General features: G+C 34.8%; 1 protein-coding gene across 4 annotated transcripts in view; it reads right to left on the reverse strand.

Annotated features, from left to right (window-relative positions):
• The window catches only part of REV3L (REV3 like, DNA directed polymerase zeta catalytic subunit), a 177383-nt gene that overhangs the window by 85436 nt on the left and 69106 nt on the right, over window positions 1-22841 (reverse strand). For all 4 annotated transcript variants that reach the window (XM_030316171.1, XM_030316170.1, XM_030316172.1 and 1 more), the window contains exons 5-11: window positions 19533-19629; window positions 14672-14766; window positions 13795-13899; window positions 12745-12829; window positions 12509-12657; window positions 3408-3527; window positions 104-341 (exon numbers count right to left, since the gene is read on the reverse strand). In XM_030316171.1, coding sequence (XP_030172031.1) covers window positions 104-341; window positions 3408-3527; window positions 12509-12657; window positions 12745-12829; window positions 13795-13899; window positions 14672-14766; window positions 19533-19629 — 889 coding nt within the window. The remainder of the gene's footprint in view (window positions 1-103; window positions 342-3407; window positions 3528-12508; window positions 12658-12744; window positions 12830-13794; window positions 13900-14671; window positions 14767-19532; window positions 19630-22841) is intronic.

Raw genomic sequence — 22841 nt, forward strand, 5'->3', positions numbered from 1 at the left:
GTATTTAACATTACGAATAATAGTAAATAATAATTTCTAATTAAAGAAGAGTGATAATGACAATAGGAAATTATTAAAGTAATGGAAATAACTAAAACGTTACCTCTTTTTGGCACAAGGTTCTTCAATATTGCTGTCCCATCTCTGAGACATCACCAAACTAAGCTCCATTTCCTCTTTTTCAATCTGTGGTTCATTTTCTTCATCATCACTATTTTGGGAATTTTTAGGGTTTCCAAAGAAATGACGTTGTGATGGCATCCTATTTCTTCCTGCCTGATATCCATCATTTTCCAAACCAGCAAGAAGATGTACCAGAGCCTCATCAGGACTACTGTCCACTATAAAACAAGTGAAGCATCACTAACAAATAACTTTTCAACATAATTCAGATCAGTTATAAAACAACAGAATCACAGATACTGGCACATACTGAAAGAATACAGCTGACTTCTTTGTTGATGTAGCTCTTTTATCAAAGTGTGATGTCTTTGGACTACTTGCACTGGAATGATTTTGTGTCTTCCCAGACCCCATCCTATATCTAAGGAATCAGAATTTCTGAGGTAGGGCCCAGGAATATGCATTTAACAAGCTGCCCAAACTGTTACTGCACAAGTAAGCTTGAGGAGCACTAAACAACATCCAGTCACTAGTGTTCAAACATAAAATATGTAATAAATGTATGATTGATGCTAAGCAAGAAGTGCCTTAAAAACAATACATGTGAACATCTTATCCTCACTTAAGTTTTATTTAGCTCACAGGATAGACAAATGAAACCTGCAGTTGAACAACACAAGAAAGCTTTTAAGTGGTTAATGACATTATTTAAAAAACCTTGAAGACTACAACGATGCCATATGAGGATGCCACTTCATATGTACTAGGGTTGCCAAATCAAAGACAAACCATAAGTACTGGCAAGGAAGTAAAGAAGTTAGAACCTTTCTACATTGTTGATCACTGTAAAATGGTGCAGCAGCTTTGGAAAAAAGCTTGATGGATCCTCAAGATGTTACACAGTTACCATAAGATACAGAAATTCCACTCTTGATATATACCCAAGATAACTAAAAACATACGTCCACACAAAAACATACCCATGAACAACCACAGCAGCATTATTCATAACTGCCAAACAAAATGGAAACGACTCACATATCCATCATCCTACGAATGGATAAATGAACGATGTTATATCCCTATGATGGAATATTCTTCAGTAGTGAAAAGGAATGAAGTACTGACACATGCTACAACTTGGATGAAACTTAAAAACATTATGCTAAGTGGAAGAAACCACCAACAAAAGTTATATGATTTCCATTTATATGAAATTACCAAAATTGGTAAATCCGGTAAAGGAGAAAACAGATCAGTGGTTGTCAAGAGCTGAGAGGAGGGAAGAATGAGAAGTAACTGCTAATGGTTATGGGTTTTTTTTTGGAGGGGGTGCTAAAAATGTCCTGGATTGATAGTGGTAATGGTTGCATAACTCTGTGAACATGATAAAATTCACTGTACACACCAGAAGGTAAATTTTATGGTTATGTGAAATATTTCAATAAAAGCTATCATTAAAAAAAAAGACCATGAAGATGGAGGTTTGCTCGAAGCTAATACATAACTTTTTTCTCTGTCAAATGAGATAATATACTCCCTATTTACTAAAATATCAGGTTTCAGGTTTTCTTCACTGACATTAAAGAAATTGGTTCACATACGCTACCAAACATAAGGCCAAAATAAAAGATATTTGCTTGCAAAAGCCAGTTTGGCAAAAATCTTTCTTAAACCTAGAACTGCAATCCATTTTTCCTGTCTCATTCTTAAAAACAAGACTAGTATTACCAAATGAACTACAGATATTTCACTTTCACTTCTTTGACTAACACAGAGAATGCATTTGTGACTAACACATAAATTCTAAGCTTAGGGCAAGGTGGAATTTATCTACTAATGATACATTTTATTTGTCTAATGTAATGAAATAAGGATATACCTCTCTCACTCTTTTTTTCAATTCTTTCATTTTCTCTGTGTTCCTCTCTTTTAGCTGCCTATTTTTTCTTTGGATCATTTCTTTCTCGATATGCCATTCATTTATAAAAGAAGAAAGTTTCCTACTCTTGTCTAAATTGTTCTTGAAATATGACTGTGTACAATAATTTTGGAACTGGTCCTAGTCAATTTGTGTTCCATTTGAATGAAAATGAAGATAACAGATAGAGGACACTGTAGAAAGCTGGGAACACAACTGATGCCATCTCTCATTTGATACAGTAAGAATGGAAAAAATACAAAGTTCACAATAAAAGAAACATAAAATCATGACACCAAGCAAAACAAGAGGCATGAAACTCAATGACATATCACTTTCTGCAATGAAATTTTAATTTAATGTTTATTTTTGAGAGACAGAGCGAGTGCAAGGGCATGAGCAGGGGAGGGACAGAGATAGAAGGAAAGAGAGAATCCCAAGCAGGAGAGTGCAGAGCCCAATGTGGGGCTTGATCATGACCTGAACCAAAATTAAGAGCCTGACACTTAACCGACTGAGCCACCCAATGCCCCATAATGAAATTTTAAATAAATTTCTGAATAAGATGTCAGTAATTTCTACTAAATTAATGAAATGAAATCTAGCAAATGCCTTATGATGCTAATGAAAATGCATCTAGGGAAACGCAAAGACACACAGAAATAACTGTCATGTTCTATACTAGCCAAAAACTAATGACTCAAAAAGAATTGTTCAGGAAATTTCTGATACTCACAAAGGAAGACTCAATTATGGTATTTAATTATGTACTAAACTTTGGAGAATTTTGAATTCAAAATGAATGCATTTTCCCCCTAAAACAATATGGCTGTTCTCCAACCAAAGTGAAGTTAAAAAAAAAAAAAAAGGGAAGTGGGGGTGGGGGCACCTGGGTTCCTCAGTCAGTTAAGCGTCTGACATTGGCTCAGGTCATGATCTCATAGTTCATGGTTTAAGCCCCGTGTCAGGCTCCATGCTGACAGTGCAGAGCCCTCTTGGGATATTCTCTCTCTTTCTCTCTCTCTCTCTCTCTCTCTTCCCCCCCCCCACACATCTCTCTCTCTCTCTTCCCCCCCCCCACACACACTGTCCCTCCCCGACATGTGCTTTCTCTCCCTCTCAAAATAAATAAACTTAAAAAAAAAAAAAAAAGAAAGGAAAGGAATTCTTTTCTTTCACAATTGTTTTTTTAGGAAAAGCTGTGTAGCTACTTCATTTAATTCAAGGCTTCATTTTTATACTTACAATAAGGATTTACTGAACATGCAACATTAACCTCTTTAAACCAAAGGAAAAATCCCCCCTCACATACATATTTTCATTGATTAAAATACTGAAAATTTGTGGTAGAATCATTACTTACAGAAAACTGGTGACTCACTCAGTCTTTGGGTCAAAGGCTGAAAAGTCTGACTATTTTCCATGAGGTTCAAAATTGCTTCTTCATTAATAAGAGCTTCCTCCACTTTGTGTATAGTGTGACCTTAAGATGACAAAAAATACAAAAACATTAAAGCGATGGCTTAAATCTAAAATTTATTGTTAAGAATTTGTGTAAATTAGGAAACATGACAATGCAAACCTATTTAAAAATCTGAGGCATTAGTGATATATATGTTAAATAAAAACATAATAAAACTTAGTAAAAGCCACAGGAATATCTAGTCACGTGGATTAAAAAAAAAAAAAAGAAATAAACAAGGACCTTGAATCTGTAATTCACTAAATATTTACAATCTCATTAATCCTACCCAGCTTGTACAGTTATACTACTCTGATAAAAATCACTGCAAATTAAAATATACAAAGGGAAAAGTGTAATACAATTCTTTATTCTCTATGGCTTAAAAACTGTAAATTTTACACTTTTCAGCTTTCAACTCATGATCTAAAAATTTCTTTCAGAGCCTAAATGTCCATCAACTGATGAATGGATAAAAAAATTGTGGTTTATGGGGCGCCTGGGTGGCGCAGTCGGTTAAGCGTCCGACTTCAGCCAGGTCACGATCTCGCGGTCCGTGAGTTCGAGCCCCGCGTCAGGCTCCGGGCTGATGGCTCGGAGCCTGGAGCCTGTTTCCGATTCTGTGTCTCCCTCTCACTCTGCCCCTCCCCCGTTCATGCTCTGTCTCTCTCTGTCCCAAAAATAAATAAACATTGAAAAAAAAAAAAATTTAAAAAAAAAAATAAAAAAAAAAATTGTGGTTTATATACACAGTGGAGTACCACGTGGCAATGAGAAAGAATGAAATATGGCCCTTTGTAGCAACATGGATGGAACTGGAGAGTGTTATGCTAAGTGAAATGAGCCATACAGACAAAGACAGATACCATATGTTTTCACTCTTATGTGGATCCTGAGAAACTTAACAGAAACCCATGGGGGAGGGGAAGAAAAAAAAAAAAGAGGTTAGAGTGGAAGAGAGCCAAAGCATAAGAGACTCTTAAAAACTGAGAACAAACTGAGGGTTGATGGGGGGGGGGTGGGTGGGAGGGAGGGGAGGGTGGGTGATGGGTATTGAGGAGGGCACCTTTTGGGATGAGCACTGGGTGTTGTATGGAAACCAATTTGACAATAAATTTCATATATTGAAAAAAAAAAAAGAACTCAAAACGGTTTTACAACACCAAAAAAATAAAAATAAAAAAAAATAAAAATTTCTTTCAACATTTGATTTTTATAAGTCTAATTGTACAAAGGGATTCAATAATTTTAGGAATAAAGATAAAATTGGGGTGCCTGGGTGGTTCAGTCGGTTGAGTGTCCGGCTTTGGCTCAGGTCATGATCACACGGTTTGTGAGTTCGAGCCCCGCGTTGGGCTCCATGCTGACAACTCGGAGCCTGGAGCCTGCTTCCAATTCTGTGTCTCCCTCCCTCTCTGCTCCTCCCCCATCATGCTGTCTCTCTCTCTCTCTCTCTCTCTCAAAAATAAATAAACATTAAAAAAAAAAAAGAATAAAGATAAAATGAGTCTCATATTATAATCTAGTCAAAGAGAGAGAGTAACAATAAAAAGCAAATAGCAGTAGGATAAAAAAGACTATAGCAAAAAAGGGCACGTAGTTAGAGCTAACTGGAAAACAGTTCTGTTTTTCTACTTCTGGTATGCAGACTTAAAACTAAGTGCTTTCAACAGTTTTTCAAAAAGTTAAAGTCTTCAGGAAAAAGTTTTTTAAAAGTTTATTTATTTGAGAGACTGCATGTGTCCACATGTGCATGAGGTGGGGAGGGGCGGGGGGGGGGGAGAATCCCAAGCAAGCTCTGCGCTCTCAGCACAGAGCCCAATATGGGGCTCGACCTCACAAACTGTGAAATCATGACCTGAGCCAAAATCAAGAGTTGGATGCTTAGCCAACTGAGCCAGCCAGGTGCCCCTCAGGAAGAAATATTTTTAACACATCCTAGGACACAGTGGGCTAATAAAGAGTATTTCATCAAAACAAAAGAACAAATATACAAACGGTGAAAAATAGCTCATCCCCAAGCAAAAGACAACTGAGAGGATCAGTAAAAACAAAAGCTGGTTCTCAGAAGGTTAATAATAAAATAGACAAGACTGACAAGAATGATCAAAACAAAATAGAAGGCATAAATAATGTTAGAAATAAGAGTTAAAGTACCAAAAATAAGAGAGATACTAAAGTAATACTATGAACAACTTTATACCAAAAACATGGAAAAATCAGATAAAATGAATAATTTCTTAGGAAAAACATGATATAAAACCTGACTCAAACAGAAATAGAAATCTTGAGTAGACTTGTAACAGTTATGGAAGTTGAACTAGTAGTTTAAAATCCACTCACTCTATTTTCAGTCCCAACACAAAATTTACCCACTATCCAGTTTGGATGTTTTTATAGATGAGATCTATCAAATCTCTAAGAAATAGATTATACAAATCCAATAAAAATTGTGTTTTGTTTTTAATTGCAGTATAGTTGACATAATGTGTTATATTTGTTTCAGGTTTTCAACATAGTGATCTGACAATTTTATACATCATTAACATTCTTGAAAAAAGTTCGAAATAAACAAAACTCCACAACTCACTTAATGAAGCAAAGTATGAATCTTTCTTGGTTAAAAACAAAAAGTATAAATTCCAAACAAAGTGTTAGCAAAGTAGACATAGCAATGTTTCAAAAAACATCACACCATGACAAAGAAGAGTTATTTCAGTAGTGCACACATAACTTGACATTAGAAAATAAAAATTATTTTAATGTAACTATATTATCAGAGGGATAATAAAAGGGAAAAAAAGTGATTATTTCAAATTCAGAAAATTTGGTAAAATTTCATTTAATACCCATTCATGAGTTTTGAAAAACTAAACTTCATAGCAAAGAAAGAGGAGAGATATTAACCTAATTAACGTTATCTACCAACATCCTGTAGTAAATTTCATATTTAATGACAAAATACAGAAGCCTTTCCCTTCAAAACCAGGAAAAAGACCATTATTTCTAACTAACATTACTCTAGAGTTCTTAATGCATTAAAAAAATTTTAAGTATGAAGATGGGAAAAGAAGTAGTAAAGTTGTTATTTACACATGATGACTCTACACACAAAATATCCAATAGAAAAGACATATAAAACTATTAGCACTAGGGTGTGTTGGTGGCTCAGTCAGTTAAGCATCAGGCTCCTGATTTTGGTTCAGGTCATGATCTCATGGACCGTGCGATCCCAGGTCCGGTTCAATGCGGACAGCACACGGAGCCTCCTTGGGATTCACTCCATCTCTCTCTCTGTCCCTCCCCTGCGTAAGTGTGTGCATGTATGCTCACTCTCTCCCTCCCTCAAAATAAAAAGAAACATTAAAAAAAACTATTCGCGGTAATAAAAGTTGCTGTATATAAGACTGACATACAAAAGTCAGTGAAGCTCCTAAATACCAGTAATTAGAAGATGTGATTTTTGAAAGATAAACTCTTTCAAAGTGCAACAATTAAGACACCAGGAGTATCTCTAATAAAAGATACCAAATTTTACAAAAGAAAATGGCAAAACTCTATTAAAAGATATGAAAGAAGACCTAGTAAAATGAGAAATATATCATGTTCATAGAGGAGATGATTTGGCACACAGAAAGATTAAAAATGTTAATCAGTATATAAATTCAATAAAATCCCAGAAATGAACAATCGGATACTAAAATTAATAGGGGACAGTTTTTTGTTTTTTTTTCAAAGATCAAGAGTAGGGGCACCTGGCTGGCTCAGTCAGTGGAGTGTACTAGTCTTGATCTCAGGGTTGTGAGTTCGAGCCCCATGTTGTGTGTAGAGGTTACTTGAAATAAAAAAAAATCTTAAAAAAAAAAAAAAAAAAGATCAAAAGCAGGTAAGACAATTTTGAAGTTGAACAAGTTAAGGTCTGCCCTTGATATATATCAACACTTACATGTCAATAGTAATTACAGCAATGTGACATTAACATAGGGGAATGTGACTGCATGACTGAAGTGAGAGAATTCAGTGGGAATAAAATTTTTTTCAGTAAATATGTTGAAAACTAGCTATTTATATTTAGAAAAATAGATACAATTAGATCCTTATTATATTCAAGTAAAATTTCAGATGCATTGAAGACCTAAAAGTGAAAAACCAAATTGTAAGCACACATAAGCCTTACGGATAACACTTGCATTACATCAGGGTAGGAAAGGACTTGTAAACCAGGTACAAAAACCAAACCATTAAGGAAAAAGAAGTTGTTAAATGGATATCAAAATTGAAGATGTGCAAATAAACCTAACCAAAGATGTAAAAGATCGGTATGCTGAAAACGATAGAAAACTTATGAAGGAAACTGAAGAAGACACAAAGAAATGGAAAAAGATTCCATGCTCCTGGATTCAAAGAATAAACATTGTTAAAATGTCAATAACACCCAAAGCTATCTACACATTCAATGCAATCCCAATCAAAATTGCACCGGCATTCTTCTCAAAATTAGAACAATCCTAAAATTTGTATGGAACCACAAAAGACCCCGAATAGCCAAAGTAATGTTGAAAAAGAAAACCAAAGCAGGAGGCATCACAGCCCCAGACTTTAGCCTCTACTACAAAGCTGTAATCATCAAGACAGGATGGTAGTGGCAGAAAACACAGACACGTAGACCAATGGAATACAGAACCCAGAATTGGACCCACAAATATATGGCCAACTAATCTTTGACAAAGCAGGAAAAAGTATCCAATGGAAAAAATACATTCTCTTTAGCAAATGATGCTGGGAGAACTGAAGAGCAACATGCAGAAGAATGAAACTAGACCACTTTTTCACCATACACAAAAATAAACTCAAAATGGATGAAAGACCTAAATGTGAGACAGGAAACCACCACAATCCTAGAGGAGAAAGCACGCAAAAACCTCTTTGACCTCAGCTGCAGCAACTTCTTAACACATCTCCACAGGAAAGGGAAACAAAAGCAAAAATGAACTATCGGGACCTCATCAAGATAAAAAGTTTCTGCATGGCAAAGGAAACAATCAACAAAACTAAAAGGCAACCAACGGAATGGGAAAAGATATTTGCAAATGACATATCGGATAAAGTGTTAGTATCCAAAATCTATAAAGAATTTACCAGACTCAACACCTGAAAAACAAATAATCCAGTGAAGTAATGGGCAGAACACATGAACAGACACTTTTCCAAAGAAGACATCCAGATGGCTAACAGACACATGAAAAGATGCTTAACATCACTCACTATCAGGGAAATACAAATCAAAACTACACTGAGATACCACCTCACACCAGTCAGAGTGTCTAAAATGAACAACTCAGGAAACAACAGATGCTGGCAAGAATGTGGAGAAATGGGTACCCTCCTCTTGCACTGTTGGTTGGAATGCAAACTGGTGCAGCCGCTCTGGAAAACAGTGTGGAAGTTCCTCAAAAAATTAAAAGTAGAACTACCCTACAACCCAGTAATAGCACTACTAGGAATTTATCCAAAGGATACAGGAATGCTGATTCATAGGGGCGCAGGTACCCCAATGTTTTCAGCAGTGCTTTCAACAAGAGCCAAATTATGGAAAGAGCCTAAATGTCCATCAGCTGATGAATGGATAAAGAAGATGTAGCTTATATATACAATGGGATACTACTTGGCAATGAGAAAGAATGAAATGCTGTCAGTTGCAGCAACGTGAATGGAACTGGAGGATATTATGCTAAGTGAAAAAAATCAGAGAAAGACAGATATCATATGTTTTCACTCATACGTGGAACTTGAGAAACTTAACAGAAGACCATAGGGGAAGAGAAGGGGAAAAAAAAATAGTTACAAACAGAGAGGGAGGGAAGCAAACGATGAGACTCTTAAATACAGAGAACAAATCTTGATGATTACAGAGAACAAACTGACTCTTAAATACAGGTTGATGGGGTTGGGGGAGAGGGGAAAATGGGTGATGGGCATTGAGGACAGCACATGTTGGGATGAGCACTAGGTACTGTATACAAGCGATGAATCACAGGAATCTACCCCCAAAACCAAGAGCACACTGTATATACACTGTATGTTAGCCAACTTGACAATAAATTATATATTAAAAAATTATTTAAAAAATAGCAAAAAAATGTCATGAGAACATAATGCACACATGGTGACTACAGTCAAAAAACAAAAACAAAAAAACGAAATTGAAGATGTGCAAACACTTAAAATGAGCCACAAATATGAATAAGCAATTCTCAGATAAAAAACACAAATGCTCAAAGTTATTAGCAATCAGGACATGCAAATTAAACTAAGAAGATTCCATTTCAAAGAATCAGAATGGCAAAAAGAAAACATTTTTTAACGTTTATTTATTTTTGAGACAGAGAGAGACAGAGCATGAATGGGGGAGGGTCAGAGAGAGAGGGAGACACAGAATCCGAAACAGGCTCCAGGCTCTGAGCGGTCAGCACAGAGTCCGACGTGGGGCTCGAAGTCACGGACCGCGAGATCATGACCTGAGCTGAAGTCGGACGCTCAAACGACTGAGCCACCCAGGTGCCCCAAAAAATTTTAAATATAAGCTCTAGGGGTGCCTGGGTGGCTTGGTCAGTTAAGTGTCTGACTCTTGATCTTGGCTCAGGTCATGCTCTCATGGCCTGTGAGTTTGAGCCCTGTATCAGGCGGGTCTGTGCTGATGGCATGGGGACTGCTTGGGATTCTCTCTCTCCTCTCTCTCTCTCTCTCTCTCTCAAAATAAATAAAAGAATTTAAATATAAGCTCTAATACATTGTGGGAATGTAAACTTAGATATAATCATTTTACAGACTAATTTTTGTAATATGGCATTACTACTATAATGATATTTTTATTGTTAACATACTTTGAAATCTGAAAAATGGAGCTCTAAAAATAACAGAGCTTATGCATGGAAAGGTTAAGGCAAAACCAATGCAACTTTGTAACCACAGCACTAACAAATTCCAATAATTGGCACCCAAGGAGATAACTCTGATCAGCCCAGTGTGGCTAGAAGCTGTCATAGTGGATATTAAAATGCTCTGAAAATAACAGTATGGAAATGCTGGGTACATTTTTTATTAGAGTGCGGCTGGCAGATGCTAAGAAAAGCAAATGCAAGCAGAACTCTGAGCCAGTAGGCTGCCATTAAGGTGAGCTCAAGAGATCTCAGGTGTAACTTGCCATGAGTCAGAGATTGCACAATGCTGGGATGCATCTCTTAGGGAGGGGGAAGCCCTGAGTGTAGATGCTCATTTTGAATTGTAGTTTAATATAGTCAAGAGGGGTGCCTGGATGGCTCAGTCGGTTAAGTGTCTGGCTCTTGATTTTGCCTAAGGTCATGATCTCAGGGTCATGAGATTGAGCTCCATGTTGGACTCTGTGCTCTCTCCCTATCCCTCTCCTCCTCTCTCAAGAAATAAATAAAATAAAGTCTTTAAAAATATATATGGTCAAAAGAGCCTCTGCTGCTAATGAGGCAGTATAAAAGAGGCTTTTCTATTACTGCTTAAAGCTGTAATTTTACTCCTGCTACTCTGGCTCCCTTGCTTAGAAAAACTGCATATGAAACAATGTGACTATGGAATAAAACTTTGATTATTCTTTTATTTACCAACTGTGTATAAGATAACTACATTTTTACAGAAACTCTATTAGAACATATGCTATCTAGGTAGAGTACATATACCCTAAGACCTGGCTAATTACACTTCTATATGTCTTCTATAGAGACACTCTTGCATACAGCCACAAAATGACAGAAATAACACTATTAATAACAGTGCAAAAGTGAAAATCATCTAATAGTTGTAGAGGGCTAATAAACTTGTTTAGTCATACAAAGGAACACTAATCAGCAGCTGAAGTGAGTGAACTAGAAACATGTATGAACAAAGATAGATCAAAGTTATAATATGTTGACATAAAAGATACTCAACATCATTAGTGATGAGGGAAATGATAATTAAAGCCATAATGAGATGCCATTTCACACACTAGGATGGCTATACAAAAAAAGACAAATAACAAGTGTTAGTGAGGATGCAGGATCATTGGAACCTTAACATACTGATGGAGGAAATGTAAACCAGTGTAATCAGTTTGGAAAACAGTTTTGTAGTTTATGCAAAAGTTAAATACAAGTTCACCAAATGAGCCAGTAATTCCACGACTTGGTGTCTCTCGAGAGAAATGAAAATACTACATCCACACAAACACCTACATACAAGTGTTCACGTCAGCATTATTAAGAGCCAAAAAGTGAAAATAACTCAAATATCAATCAACTGATGACTGAATTAACAAAATATGGTATATCCATACAATGAAATACTATCCGGCAATAAAAAGGAACGAAATATTGATAGATACTACAATATAGATGAACCTGAAACATTAAGCTAAATGAAAGAAGACACAAAAGATCACAATTGTATGATTTCATTTATATGATACACCCAGAAAAGGCAGATCTTGAGACAAGAAAGTGGATTAGAGGTTACTTGGGGTTGGAGATGAGAACGGATATGACTGCAAATGGACACAAGGAATCCTCTGAGGTGAAGCAGGTGTTCTAAAACTGAATTATGGGGATGCCTGCACAGCTCTATAAACTTCTGATAAATCAATGAATTGTACACCTTGAATGAGTGCATATTATATTATACAAATTATACCTCAATTAATAAAAAACTATGTCGAATGAAAAAAGCAAGTTGCTTACTTTATGCCAAGTAGGACCCTATTTTATGTAAGATTTTAAATATAAAATAACAGTATATATCATGGACATACATATATAAGAAAATGTAAAATCATATATGGGAACAGTTTACACCAACTTAGAATAGTGCTTACATCTAGAGATCAAGAAAAGGTAAAGGAATGGGAGAAACTTAGCTAATTCAACCAAATAGTAATATTACCGTGCCAGATATACAGATGTCTATTATAGTATTTTCTGCATACTTGAAAACCTCACCTTTGCTCAACTCTGTATCTTTGTGGACTTCTACCAGATTAGCTGGCGTACACTGAAGAATATCAGGAGACAGAACTTCAGAGTGCAATGTTAACTCAGCAGAGAACTCCTGAGATCCATCGCTGTAGTCCACAGATCCTGATAATGTTCTGGTTAATTAAAACATATCCTTTATAACAAACTAGATAACAAAGCAATAAAATTAGTTTTGAGATCTATAATAAATAATGACTTACACAGAGAAATCATTCTGTTTGAGAATTTCCTGAAGTCTCTTCTGAAAAATTTTTTCACTTTCTGTTGCTGGCACAAACCTGCGATCTTTGAATTTCAAAAGTGCATTAAAAAATGTAGATAACGAATGAAATATTTTCCTTTTTCTTAGAGTAGCTTTTAAAATGGTAACAATTTCTTATCTTTCTCTTGACACACATAATACCACCTAAAAGTAGTTCTATCATAACAGCAAACAAAAGAGAAATGGTTGTTAATGAAGCTATAAAATTAAGCACTTAAAGTCAGTTCAAGATTAAGTTCTATAATTATAACTTAAATCTAAAACAAAAACACTGTTCTGTACCTATAAATGCATTGCACACTCTGAACCTAGAAATTTCTACCCTATAAAATATAATAGTTCTATTTTAGAAGGCATTCAAAATTTACCACAGCATTTTTAGTGCCCAAGACATAATAAAAATTTTAATTGGACTTCAATGTACGCTTACTGCTATATTACAAATATATTTACCTTCTGAATTAGGTCTTTTATTCTTTTACTTTTATTTAAAAATTTTTGTTGTGTACATGGCATTTATGTAAGTCCTCAAATTCTTTTTGTAGAATGTATAAAATGAGTATTTTCTTCAAAGCTGTATAAGATGATTAAAGTGGGAGTTTATATGAACAAAATAGTGTGGTGTCTCTAAGTTGGGACCCATGATCTTCTGTGAGTATTCTGGCTCATTTGGAAATACAAAAGGCTAGAATATACTAGAAAATAAAAAAGGAGCAAAGAGGTGGGGCAAGAGGTAAGGTAAAAACCAAGGACAATGAGGATGCCAATTCTTGGGCGGGCAGGGGAAGATAGAAGGAGAGAACAATGACACCTGGGAGGTAAAGAATTACAGTTCAGAGCAATGACAATAGGAAAAAATATACAGAACAGAAAGGTAATTTGAAAAGTAAAATTTAATGTTAAGGTAAAAACTCAATGGCTTAAACTTTTCCATTAGAATATCTGGTGTAAAAAAAAAAATGTCACCAGAATACTATTAGGTTTATACCTTGTGATTCGGGTTGGCTAATTTGAGAAGTTTCATTTCTGTTTCTTCGCCGTTGCTTTTCATCTTCCCATATGGCCTGGAGACCAGGGTTTCCACCAATTTGAGCTATAATTACAACAATACTTCAATACGACAAGGGTCAAAGTGAAAAATACTTGCTCAAAAAAAGAAATCCAAACTTTAAAAAAATAAATACTGACTTAAAAAAAACAAAAACAACCATTTATCTGTTTTGTGTAACATAACGACCAAACTACCCAACCTACATTTATTACTCCTTTTTGTTTTCCTCCTACTGGCTCCCCAAAACCCAGCAAGTGGTGAATAAGACCAAAATATCTGATGACAGCCAATATACCTAAGAGTCCCCTCCCTTTTATATAAACTGAAAATTGTAAGTTTAAAAGGCAGAGTATATTAAATTCTTTAATGATGGCTAATGTATTTAGTGTCACACTTACTTTAGGCTTACGTCTATGCAAACATACTCACATGAATGAAAATATTAATGAAAAAATAATGACCATCTCATCAGAGGTTAAGAAATCTTCATAACATTTTGCATCCTCTTTCTATAACATGTTACTTCTCTACTAATGTTTTCTTCCCTACTTTTTCCACTGTATTTTAATCATTAAATTTTAAAAATAAAAACATATAGGGGCGCCTGGGTGGCTCAGTTGGTTAAGCGTCTCTTGATTTTGGCTCAGGTCATGATCTCACAGTTTGTGAGTTCGAGCTCCATGTTGGGCTTTGCACTCTGCACAGTGCACAGCCTGCTTGGGATTCTCTCTCCGCCCTTCTTCCCTCCCCCCCACCCCCAAATAAATAAATAAACTTAAAAAAAAAAATACAAACACATTAATTGTGCACATACCTTCAATGTCTAGCCGATTTAAGATATCAGCAGCGACAGCATCCACTTCTAATTCACATGTACTCCGTGGTTCAACACCTTCCAGTATTAAAGAGCTGTATTAAAAAGATTATTAAAAAAATATAATAATTAGGGGCGCCTGCCCAGCTCAGTTGGTGGAGCGTGCAACTCTTGATCTTGGAGCCCCAAGTTGGGCACAAGATTATGTAAAAAAAAATAATAAAATAACAGATTAAATAAATATACATATATAATAACCACATAAGAGCAAATTTTCTGAAGACTTTACTTACAGAACTTTTATGTTTAGTCACAATTATTCATGACCCAACTGATACTCTGTGTACATATAAATAAAAAACAGGAAGAGAAAAATATAAAACCTGCTCTGTTGAGATACTTTTGCAGTATATTTTACATATTTTGGTTCATTATATTTTATATATAAGGAATGTACAATGTTTTAGCATGTGAGTCATATTCAGGGTAGAATGGGATTAGATAACAGAGGGATAACAGAGGGATACATCAAAAACCATATACATATGCAAAATCACTTGCCCAGAGGCATCTTTCTTAGCAATCACAGACAGTTGTTAAAAATGAGGACAGAGTATGCTACAAGAGATCAGGGGAAGTGAGCATACTGAAAAGTGAGCAAATGATACTGTTCTCCCAGCCCCCAACTACTGCTGAGGTGAGGAATGCTTTAAAAGTCTCTATAACTCCAAACTGAGAAATCACAGGAGTTCAACAATGGGATCATGGCTAAGAGAAGTGGTGATACTATGAGGTCATTAATTTTTATGACAAAATGGTCATAATTGTAATAATAATTGTAACAATAATTGTAATAATTGTATAGCTGTAATAATTGTAATAATACAGAGGATTATTCCCCATTAATGCTGTGTGACTCAAAAGCATTTTGTTTTTCAGAGCCACAAAAAAAATAAAATCAGGAAGACACCATATATATGTCCCTGCTTGAAGGAATGAATATACATCTAATGTGGATACCAGTTTACTCATTCCAAAATTTAGATCTACTAATACAGACCCCAAATGAAAAGGAGAACTTTTACTAGAAAGTGGGTGATGGCAGATTTGATTAACATTTTTATTTGAAAGATTTTTTTTTTTGTTTTAAGAGAAACATATTAGCAAAACCTCATTTTCCGTTGTCTATCCCTCAAGAAATCTGACGAAACTTTAGAAATTTGTTTAACCACAGAATTGTTATAGTTCAAATAAATCTGTATGTATATACATATATACATGTAGATAAAACACACACACACATATCTTTTTACCATTGATACAGAAGGGACATATTAACCAACCTATCACAATATATCCCTTTTTACTTTTAGAAAAAATAATTCTCAATGTAGCTTGTCTTTTTTATTCATATAATTTAATGACATAAGTTTTTCCATGAATTAAAGTAGTAAATAAAATAGTTTTTAGCCAACAGTTTTTTCCTTAGTTTTTAGCCAACAGTTTTTTCCTTATATCAAAAGTTTCACAATTTTTCGAAGAATTATATTGTAAATTTCAAGAGTGAATTTTCCAGGAGTAGCAATCTGTGATAAAGGAGGGTAACAATAACAGCACAAAATGCAATCTCATAGTAGAAATTTATAACCATTTCTTGCCCTTATTAGAAAACTACTTTAGACATTCAGAATAGGAAGTGTTCCTAGGGAAAGGAAATAGTTTGCACAATTAAAAATGTCTCCAGTAGATAAAACACCACAAGTAAAAATTTGAGTCAGCAAATACATATAAACAATTCATTATAGTCATGAAAAATAGATAAGTAATATGACAGTAACTAGACAATTGTGCCTCTCTGAACATTTCTGTTCCTAGCTTAACACAACAGACCTACTAATTAGAATCACTTAGGGTGGAGCTCAGACATCTACAATTTAAAACGTCTCTTTTGATCAACTGATGGGCAGTCAGGGTTGAGATTACTTCAGCATACTTGACATTTGTAGATTCAACACTCTGGCAAATGACTCTGAAGGTCCATGATATGTGGTAATTTATAATGAGTTAACAAGTAGGCTTAGTAGAACTGCTAACTCAGCACTCCCCATCTCTTATGAGTTTGCTGCTATTTGTCATAGTCCTTGTAATAATGTTTGTGAAGGAATATAAAATATTTATTAAAAAAAAAAAAAAAAAGGCACCCAGCAAGATGGTGCTAGCAGCACTGGGGATAGAAATGAGACTGATAAAAATCTAAAGAGTACTGATTTATAGTAAAATTTTTTGACATTATGTTACTTGTACTTGATGAAATAATGGATTTTCATGTTTATTACAATGTAAGCATCTCCAAAATACAAAAATATGGGATAATCTGAGACAAAAATATATAGCTATACTGTATTTATTACAGATTCTAATTCTGAATACCTTGTCTAATTTCCCTAGTGTGCCTACACATATCTTTGCTAATAAGGTGTCATTCGTTAAGAGTAATAAAATAGGTTTCTTTTAAAAACATTTTAAAATGTAAGCTTTTCATTATAATATATAAGGTCTCCCCAAACTTACTTCTAACCAATAAAGCTTTACTATGACCTAGCTAGAAAGATAGTTTGCTTACAAAAAGATTTCAAATGCTAATAAACTCTGGTCTTATTTGATCATGCAAAAACAAGTTATTAAAAATATAGAACTCTGAAAATCAAGGGCTCTAGTGAATAGGTAAAATTTTGAGTCAAGTTGATGTGCTCCAATTTCAGAGAGATAGAGGAACTGTATCACAGGCATAAAAAAAATGAAGAAAGCAAGTTGCTTGTTGATCAATTTGGTCTGGAATGATTAGAACTTGAATTTGATGTGGTAATAATATTCTGTGAAAAGAAATTATGCCATTTCAATCTGATTAAAAAATACTTCTGCCGTATCTTAGAAGGAACCAAGAAGTACACATGTATGCGTATGTGTAAGTGTGTGTGCATGTTTGTCAAAAAGTCCTGATACTTGTCTAGGTCAATCAAGAGGTAGGGTGTCATTTCACTTTGAAGTCCTTGAAGTTTTATTCTGGCACAATATTTGTCATTAAACAATGTGTTTCTATCATTATTTAATGAGATTCTTTCTTAGACGTCTTCTGTTTTTTTAATGTTTATTTTTTGAGACAGAGAGAGAGCGCACGCATGCGCAGGGGAGGGGCAGAGAGAGAGGGAGACACAGAATCCGAAGCAGGCTCCAGGCTCTAAGCTGTCAGCACAGAGCCCAATGTGGGGCTTGAACTCAGGAGCCACAAGATCACGATCTAAGCTGAAGTTGGACGTTTTAACCGACTGAGCCATTTGGGTGCCCTTAATGAGATTCTTAATTTCCGTATCAGACTCTGCGCTGACAGCACAGTGCCCCGCATCAGGCTGACAGCATGGAACCTGCATGGGATTCTCTCTCTGCCACTCCCCGTGTAGACTCTCTCTCAAAATAAATGAATAAACATTAAAAAAGATGGCAAATTGCTTATTCATATACAGTATGTCAACCCACTTTTTTCCATAAAAACATTTAGAAATTTGGGGGTTATTTTTTCAAAAATATTTGCTTCTTAGATTTTAAATTGTTATTTTATGTGATTTTTGACAAGTTATAGCATATCAATTCAGAATGCATAATGAAGACATATGTTGGAAAGAAGTATAAAAATTAATACCCAATTACTTTTATTAATTAGGTAATAACTAGGTCCATTTTCATCCTATTTTCAAGGTCAGTGTTTAAAATCTGATTCCACTGAGAAATTTAACAGAAGACCATGGGGGAAGGGAAAGGGGAAAACAAAAGTTATAGAGAGGGAGGGAGGCAAATGATGAGTCTTTTAAATACTGAGGGAGGAACTGAGGGTTGATGGGGGGTGGGGGAGAGGGGAAAGCTGGTGATGGGCATTGAGGAGGGCACCTGTTAGGATGAGCACTGGGTGTTGTATGGAAACCAATTTGACAATAAATTATATTTAATATAAAAAAAAAATAAAAGTATGGGAATGCAAGCTGGTGCAGCCACTCTGGAAAACAGAATGGAGGTTCCTCAAAAAACTAAACATAGAACTACCCTACGACCCAGCAATTGGACTTCTAGGCATTTATCCACGGGATACAGGTGTGCTGTTTCGAAGGGACACATGCACCCCCATGTTTATAGCAGCAGTATCAACAATAGCCAAAGTGTGCAAAGAACCCAAATGTCCATCAATGGATGAATGGATAAAGATGTGGTATACACACACACACACACACACACACACACACACACACACAATGGAGTATTACTCAGCAATCAAAAAGAATGACATCTTACCATTTGCAACTACATGGATGGAACTAGAAGGTATTATACTAAGTGAAATTAGAGAAAGACAAAAATCATACAACTTCACTCATATGAGGACTTTGAGACAAAACAGATGAACATAAGAGGGAAGGGAAACAAAAATAATATAAAAACAAGGAGGGGGGAAAAACAAAAGAGACTCATAAATATGGAGAACAAACTGAGGGTTATAGGAAGGGTTGTGGGAGGGGGAGATGGGCTAAATGGGTAAGGGGCACTAAGAAATCTACTGAAACCACTGTTTTACTATATGCTAACAATTTGGATGTAAGTTTAAAAAAATAAAAAAGAAAATAATAAAAATAAAAAAACAAAATAAAAATAAAATCTGTGATTCCATGTAACATACTAATGTTGAGATGTGCTTCTCTGATAAGCTTATAGATTAAAAAAATGAAGATTAAAATTAAATTATAATAACCACTGAGTTTTGAATACAGTAGGATATACACAAATAGGTTTTTTTCCCTTTACAACATTAACTAACCTTGGTATTTCATCTTCTTCCCACCGAAATAAAGTACCAGTAAGAGAATTTCCTGGTAGCTGATCCTTGCAAGATCCAGTTGTACGCATCGAATCACCTAGGAACAGAAAGGTAAAAGAAGATAAGTTCTACTTTTAACTTGCATATAAATACCCTTTAAGTAAAATAATATATAAACATGACTAGTTCCTACAATTGTGTCCTTAAAATTCATACACACACAGGAACACATATGCACAGTTGAGAATAGTGGCTCTAAAGAAAAAGGGGAAGAAAGTATTTCTAATATAGATATGAAAGAGAAACAGCTACAATGCTTACATACTAGTATGATACATTTAAATGTGCTATTGTGGTAGGATTAAAATCTCATTTTGAAAATCATGAAGAGTTAAGATTGTTTATAGACTTTAAATTCCTAGGGTATTCTGTATGAGTCTAAACTAAAATTCTAATGGAATTCAGATTCCAGATAAAATTCAAAACATACTTTAATACTAATCCCTGAACAAAGAGAAAATATGCAACGCATTCCAGAAGTGATGGCAGTTAACAGTGAGTGGAAATGCAAATACAATTTGACCACCAGTAGAAGGGGAAAATGCATGTTTGCTTAGTTGTCTAAGTTTCAGGAACTGAGTCCTGGGGTCATGCTTTGAAAGTATTCTCTAAATTTTAGCAACTGTTTTACAATCTCTTGGGGGAATTTAAATTCTAAGAGAAAGCATAAATGAGTAGCACAGAAAGAATCCTAACATTGAGAAAGACACTAAATTTGCAATTTTCTAATCCAGCTAAATTTAATACTTTTTCTTATTTGTTTAGCTTGATCACAAAATGGTGTAATTAAGACTGAGAGGGGCGCCTGGGTGGCGCAGTCGGTTAAGCGTCCGACTTCAGCCAGGTCACGATCTCGCGGTCCGTGAGTTCGAGCCCTGCGTCAGGCTCTGGGCTGATGGCTCGGAGCCTGGAGCCTGTTTCCGATTCTGTGTCTCCCTCTCTCTCTCTGCCCCTCCCCCGTTCATGCTCTGTCTCTCTCTGTCCCAAAAATAAATAAACGTTGAAAAAAAAAAAAAAATTAAAAAAAAAAAAAAAAAAAAGACTGAGATTAGGTATTACCATCTTTGCTATTTCAGGAAAACGTATGCCGAAACATGAAACTGATTCTACATATCTTCAGAAGTTTTTAAAGGCTTTGCTATTAGGTGGCTAGGGTATTAATATGAAATTACTTTATAGGGTTGTACATTACCATAAATATTATTTTCTAATAAATTTATGTGAATAAAGAGTCTATACAAGTTTACTGATTCAGAGTTACTGATAACATCATAAAAAATTCACATCTTACCTACACTTCTTATGCGTTGTTTTAGCATATTTCCCTAAAGAACAGGGAAACTCCCTAATTTAAATATATATATTATTATAATTTTTCAACTATGGATGGTAAAAAATACAAAATGCCTCTATGTGATCAAAATATTTAATCTATTTACTTTATATACTTCACCTTAACAATGTAGTAATTAGCACCATTTCCAGTTCATCTGACACATGATCATATAACTGAAGTACTGAGAGAAAAATTGTATATGCATATATACTATTAAAATTTCTACATCTTTTTCACTTTTGAATTTACTCCATTTCCAAAAGTAGGACTACATTATGTACTAGGATAACTTGTCTTATAAGATAAAAATGTTGAGTTATGCATATATACATGTAATATGTAGGAATTAAGTTTTAATAAGAAGTTTACTGTCATTTTAATGGTGTCTGAGAAACATGAAATACAAAAAGTGATTCACTTATTCTTCCCGTGATTTCACTATAATCTTTTATACAAAACAAGCAAAATAAAGCAAACAAAAACCTGAGGGCTATTTAGTATAATGAATTAAGATATAAATTTTATTTCATCATACTCACAGCAATTTTCCTTTTAATTTCCCCCAACTAAATTTCATGTATTTCTGCGTTGTAAAAATTTTCCATATTTTGAAAAAAATTCCTTCCAATTAACATTCTAATACTCATCTAACTTCAGTAACTGAAATAAATGTCTTACATATATTTGAGAATTCAAATTTTTCTCACACTTTTTACCTACTGGAAACAAACTTTTATGAAAATTACTTCCTTTTCCTATAAAGGCCTACTGTTCACGGTCTATAATCTTTTCCAATCCTCAATCCTACTTGAACTCTCATCTATATTTCATACTGATAACAAACCTGTTATTAATTGAGAATTAATTAATATGCTTTTCATTTCTATCATTTTGTCTTTTCCAGAATGTTGTATGAATGGAATCATACAATTAGTAGCCCTTTGTGTCAGGCTTCTTTCACTTAGTAAAATGCATTAAAGACTCACCAATGTTGTGTGAATCAATAGCCTGATGCTTTTTATTGATAAATAGTATTCCACTGTATGGTTACATCACAGTTTATCCACTGCCCACAGTTTATCCACTGTCCACAACAAAGTGGACGTCTTGGTTACTTTAGACCTTTAGCAATTATGAATAAAGCTTTGCTATAAACATTTGCATACAGGTTCTTGGGCGGATACAACTTTTAAATCACTTGGATAAATGAGAAGGAATGTTTATGTTATGTTTATAATGTTATGTTTAATAAGTCTATGTTTAACACTATAAGAAACTGCCAAACTGTATTCCAAAGTGGTTGCACTATTTTGCATTCCCACCAGGCAAAGAATGAGAGTTGCTCTCCTTCCACATCCTTACCAGCATGTATTGCTAGTTTTTAGATTTTAGCCATTCTAATAGGTATGTAGTGGAAGCTCTTTGTGGTGTCAATTTGCATTTCCCTAATGATACATAATGTTAACAATCATCTTTTCATGTGTTTGCCATCCTTACATCTTTTTTGCTAAAGTATCTGTCCCGGTCTTTTGGCCATTTTTAAATTAAATTAAATTAAATTAATTTTAGAGAGAGGAGGAGAGGGGGCAGTTGGGGAGGGACAGTGGGGGGGGGGGTAACGAGAGAGAGCAAGAGAGAGAGACTATCTTAAGCAGGCTCCAAGTTGAGCATGGAGCCTGACATGGAGCTCAATTCCACGACACTGGGATCATGACCTGAGCTGAAATCAAGAGTTGGATGCTCAACTGACTGAGCCACCCAAGCGCCCCTTGGCCATTTTTAATTGGGTTTTTGCTTTCTTACTATTAAGAAAGAGTTCTTTGTATGTTCTAGATACATGTAATTTATCAGATATGTAATCTAAAAATGTTTTTTCCCAGTAAAACACAGTAGTAAAGACTACAGGGTTTCTT

The sequence above is a fragment of the Lynx canadensis genome, chromosome B2 (genome assembly GCF_007474595.2).
Source record: "Lynx canadensis isolate LIC74 chromosome B2, mLynCan4.pri.v2, whole genome shotgun sequence".
Lineage (NCBI taxonomy): Eukaryota > Metazoa > Chordata > Mammalia > Carnivora > Felidae > Lynx > Lynx canadensis.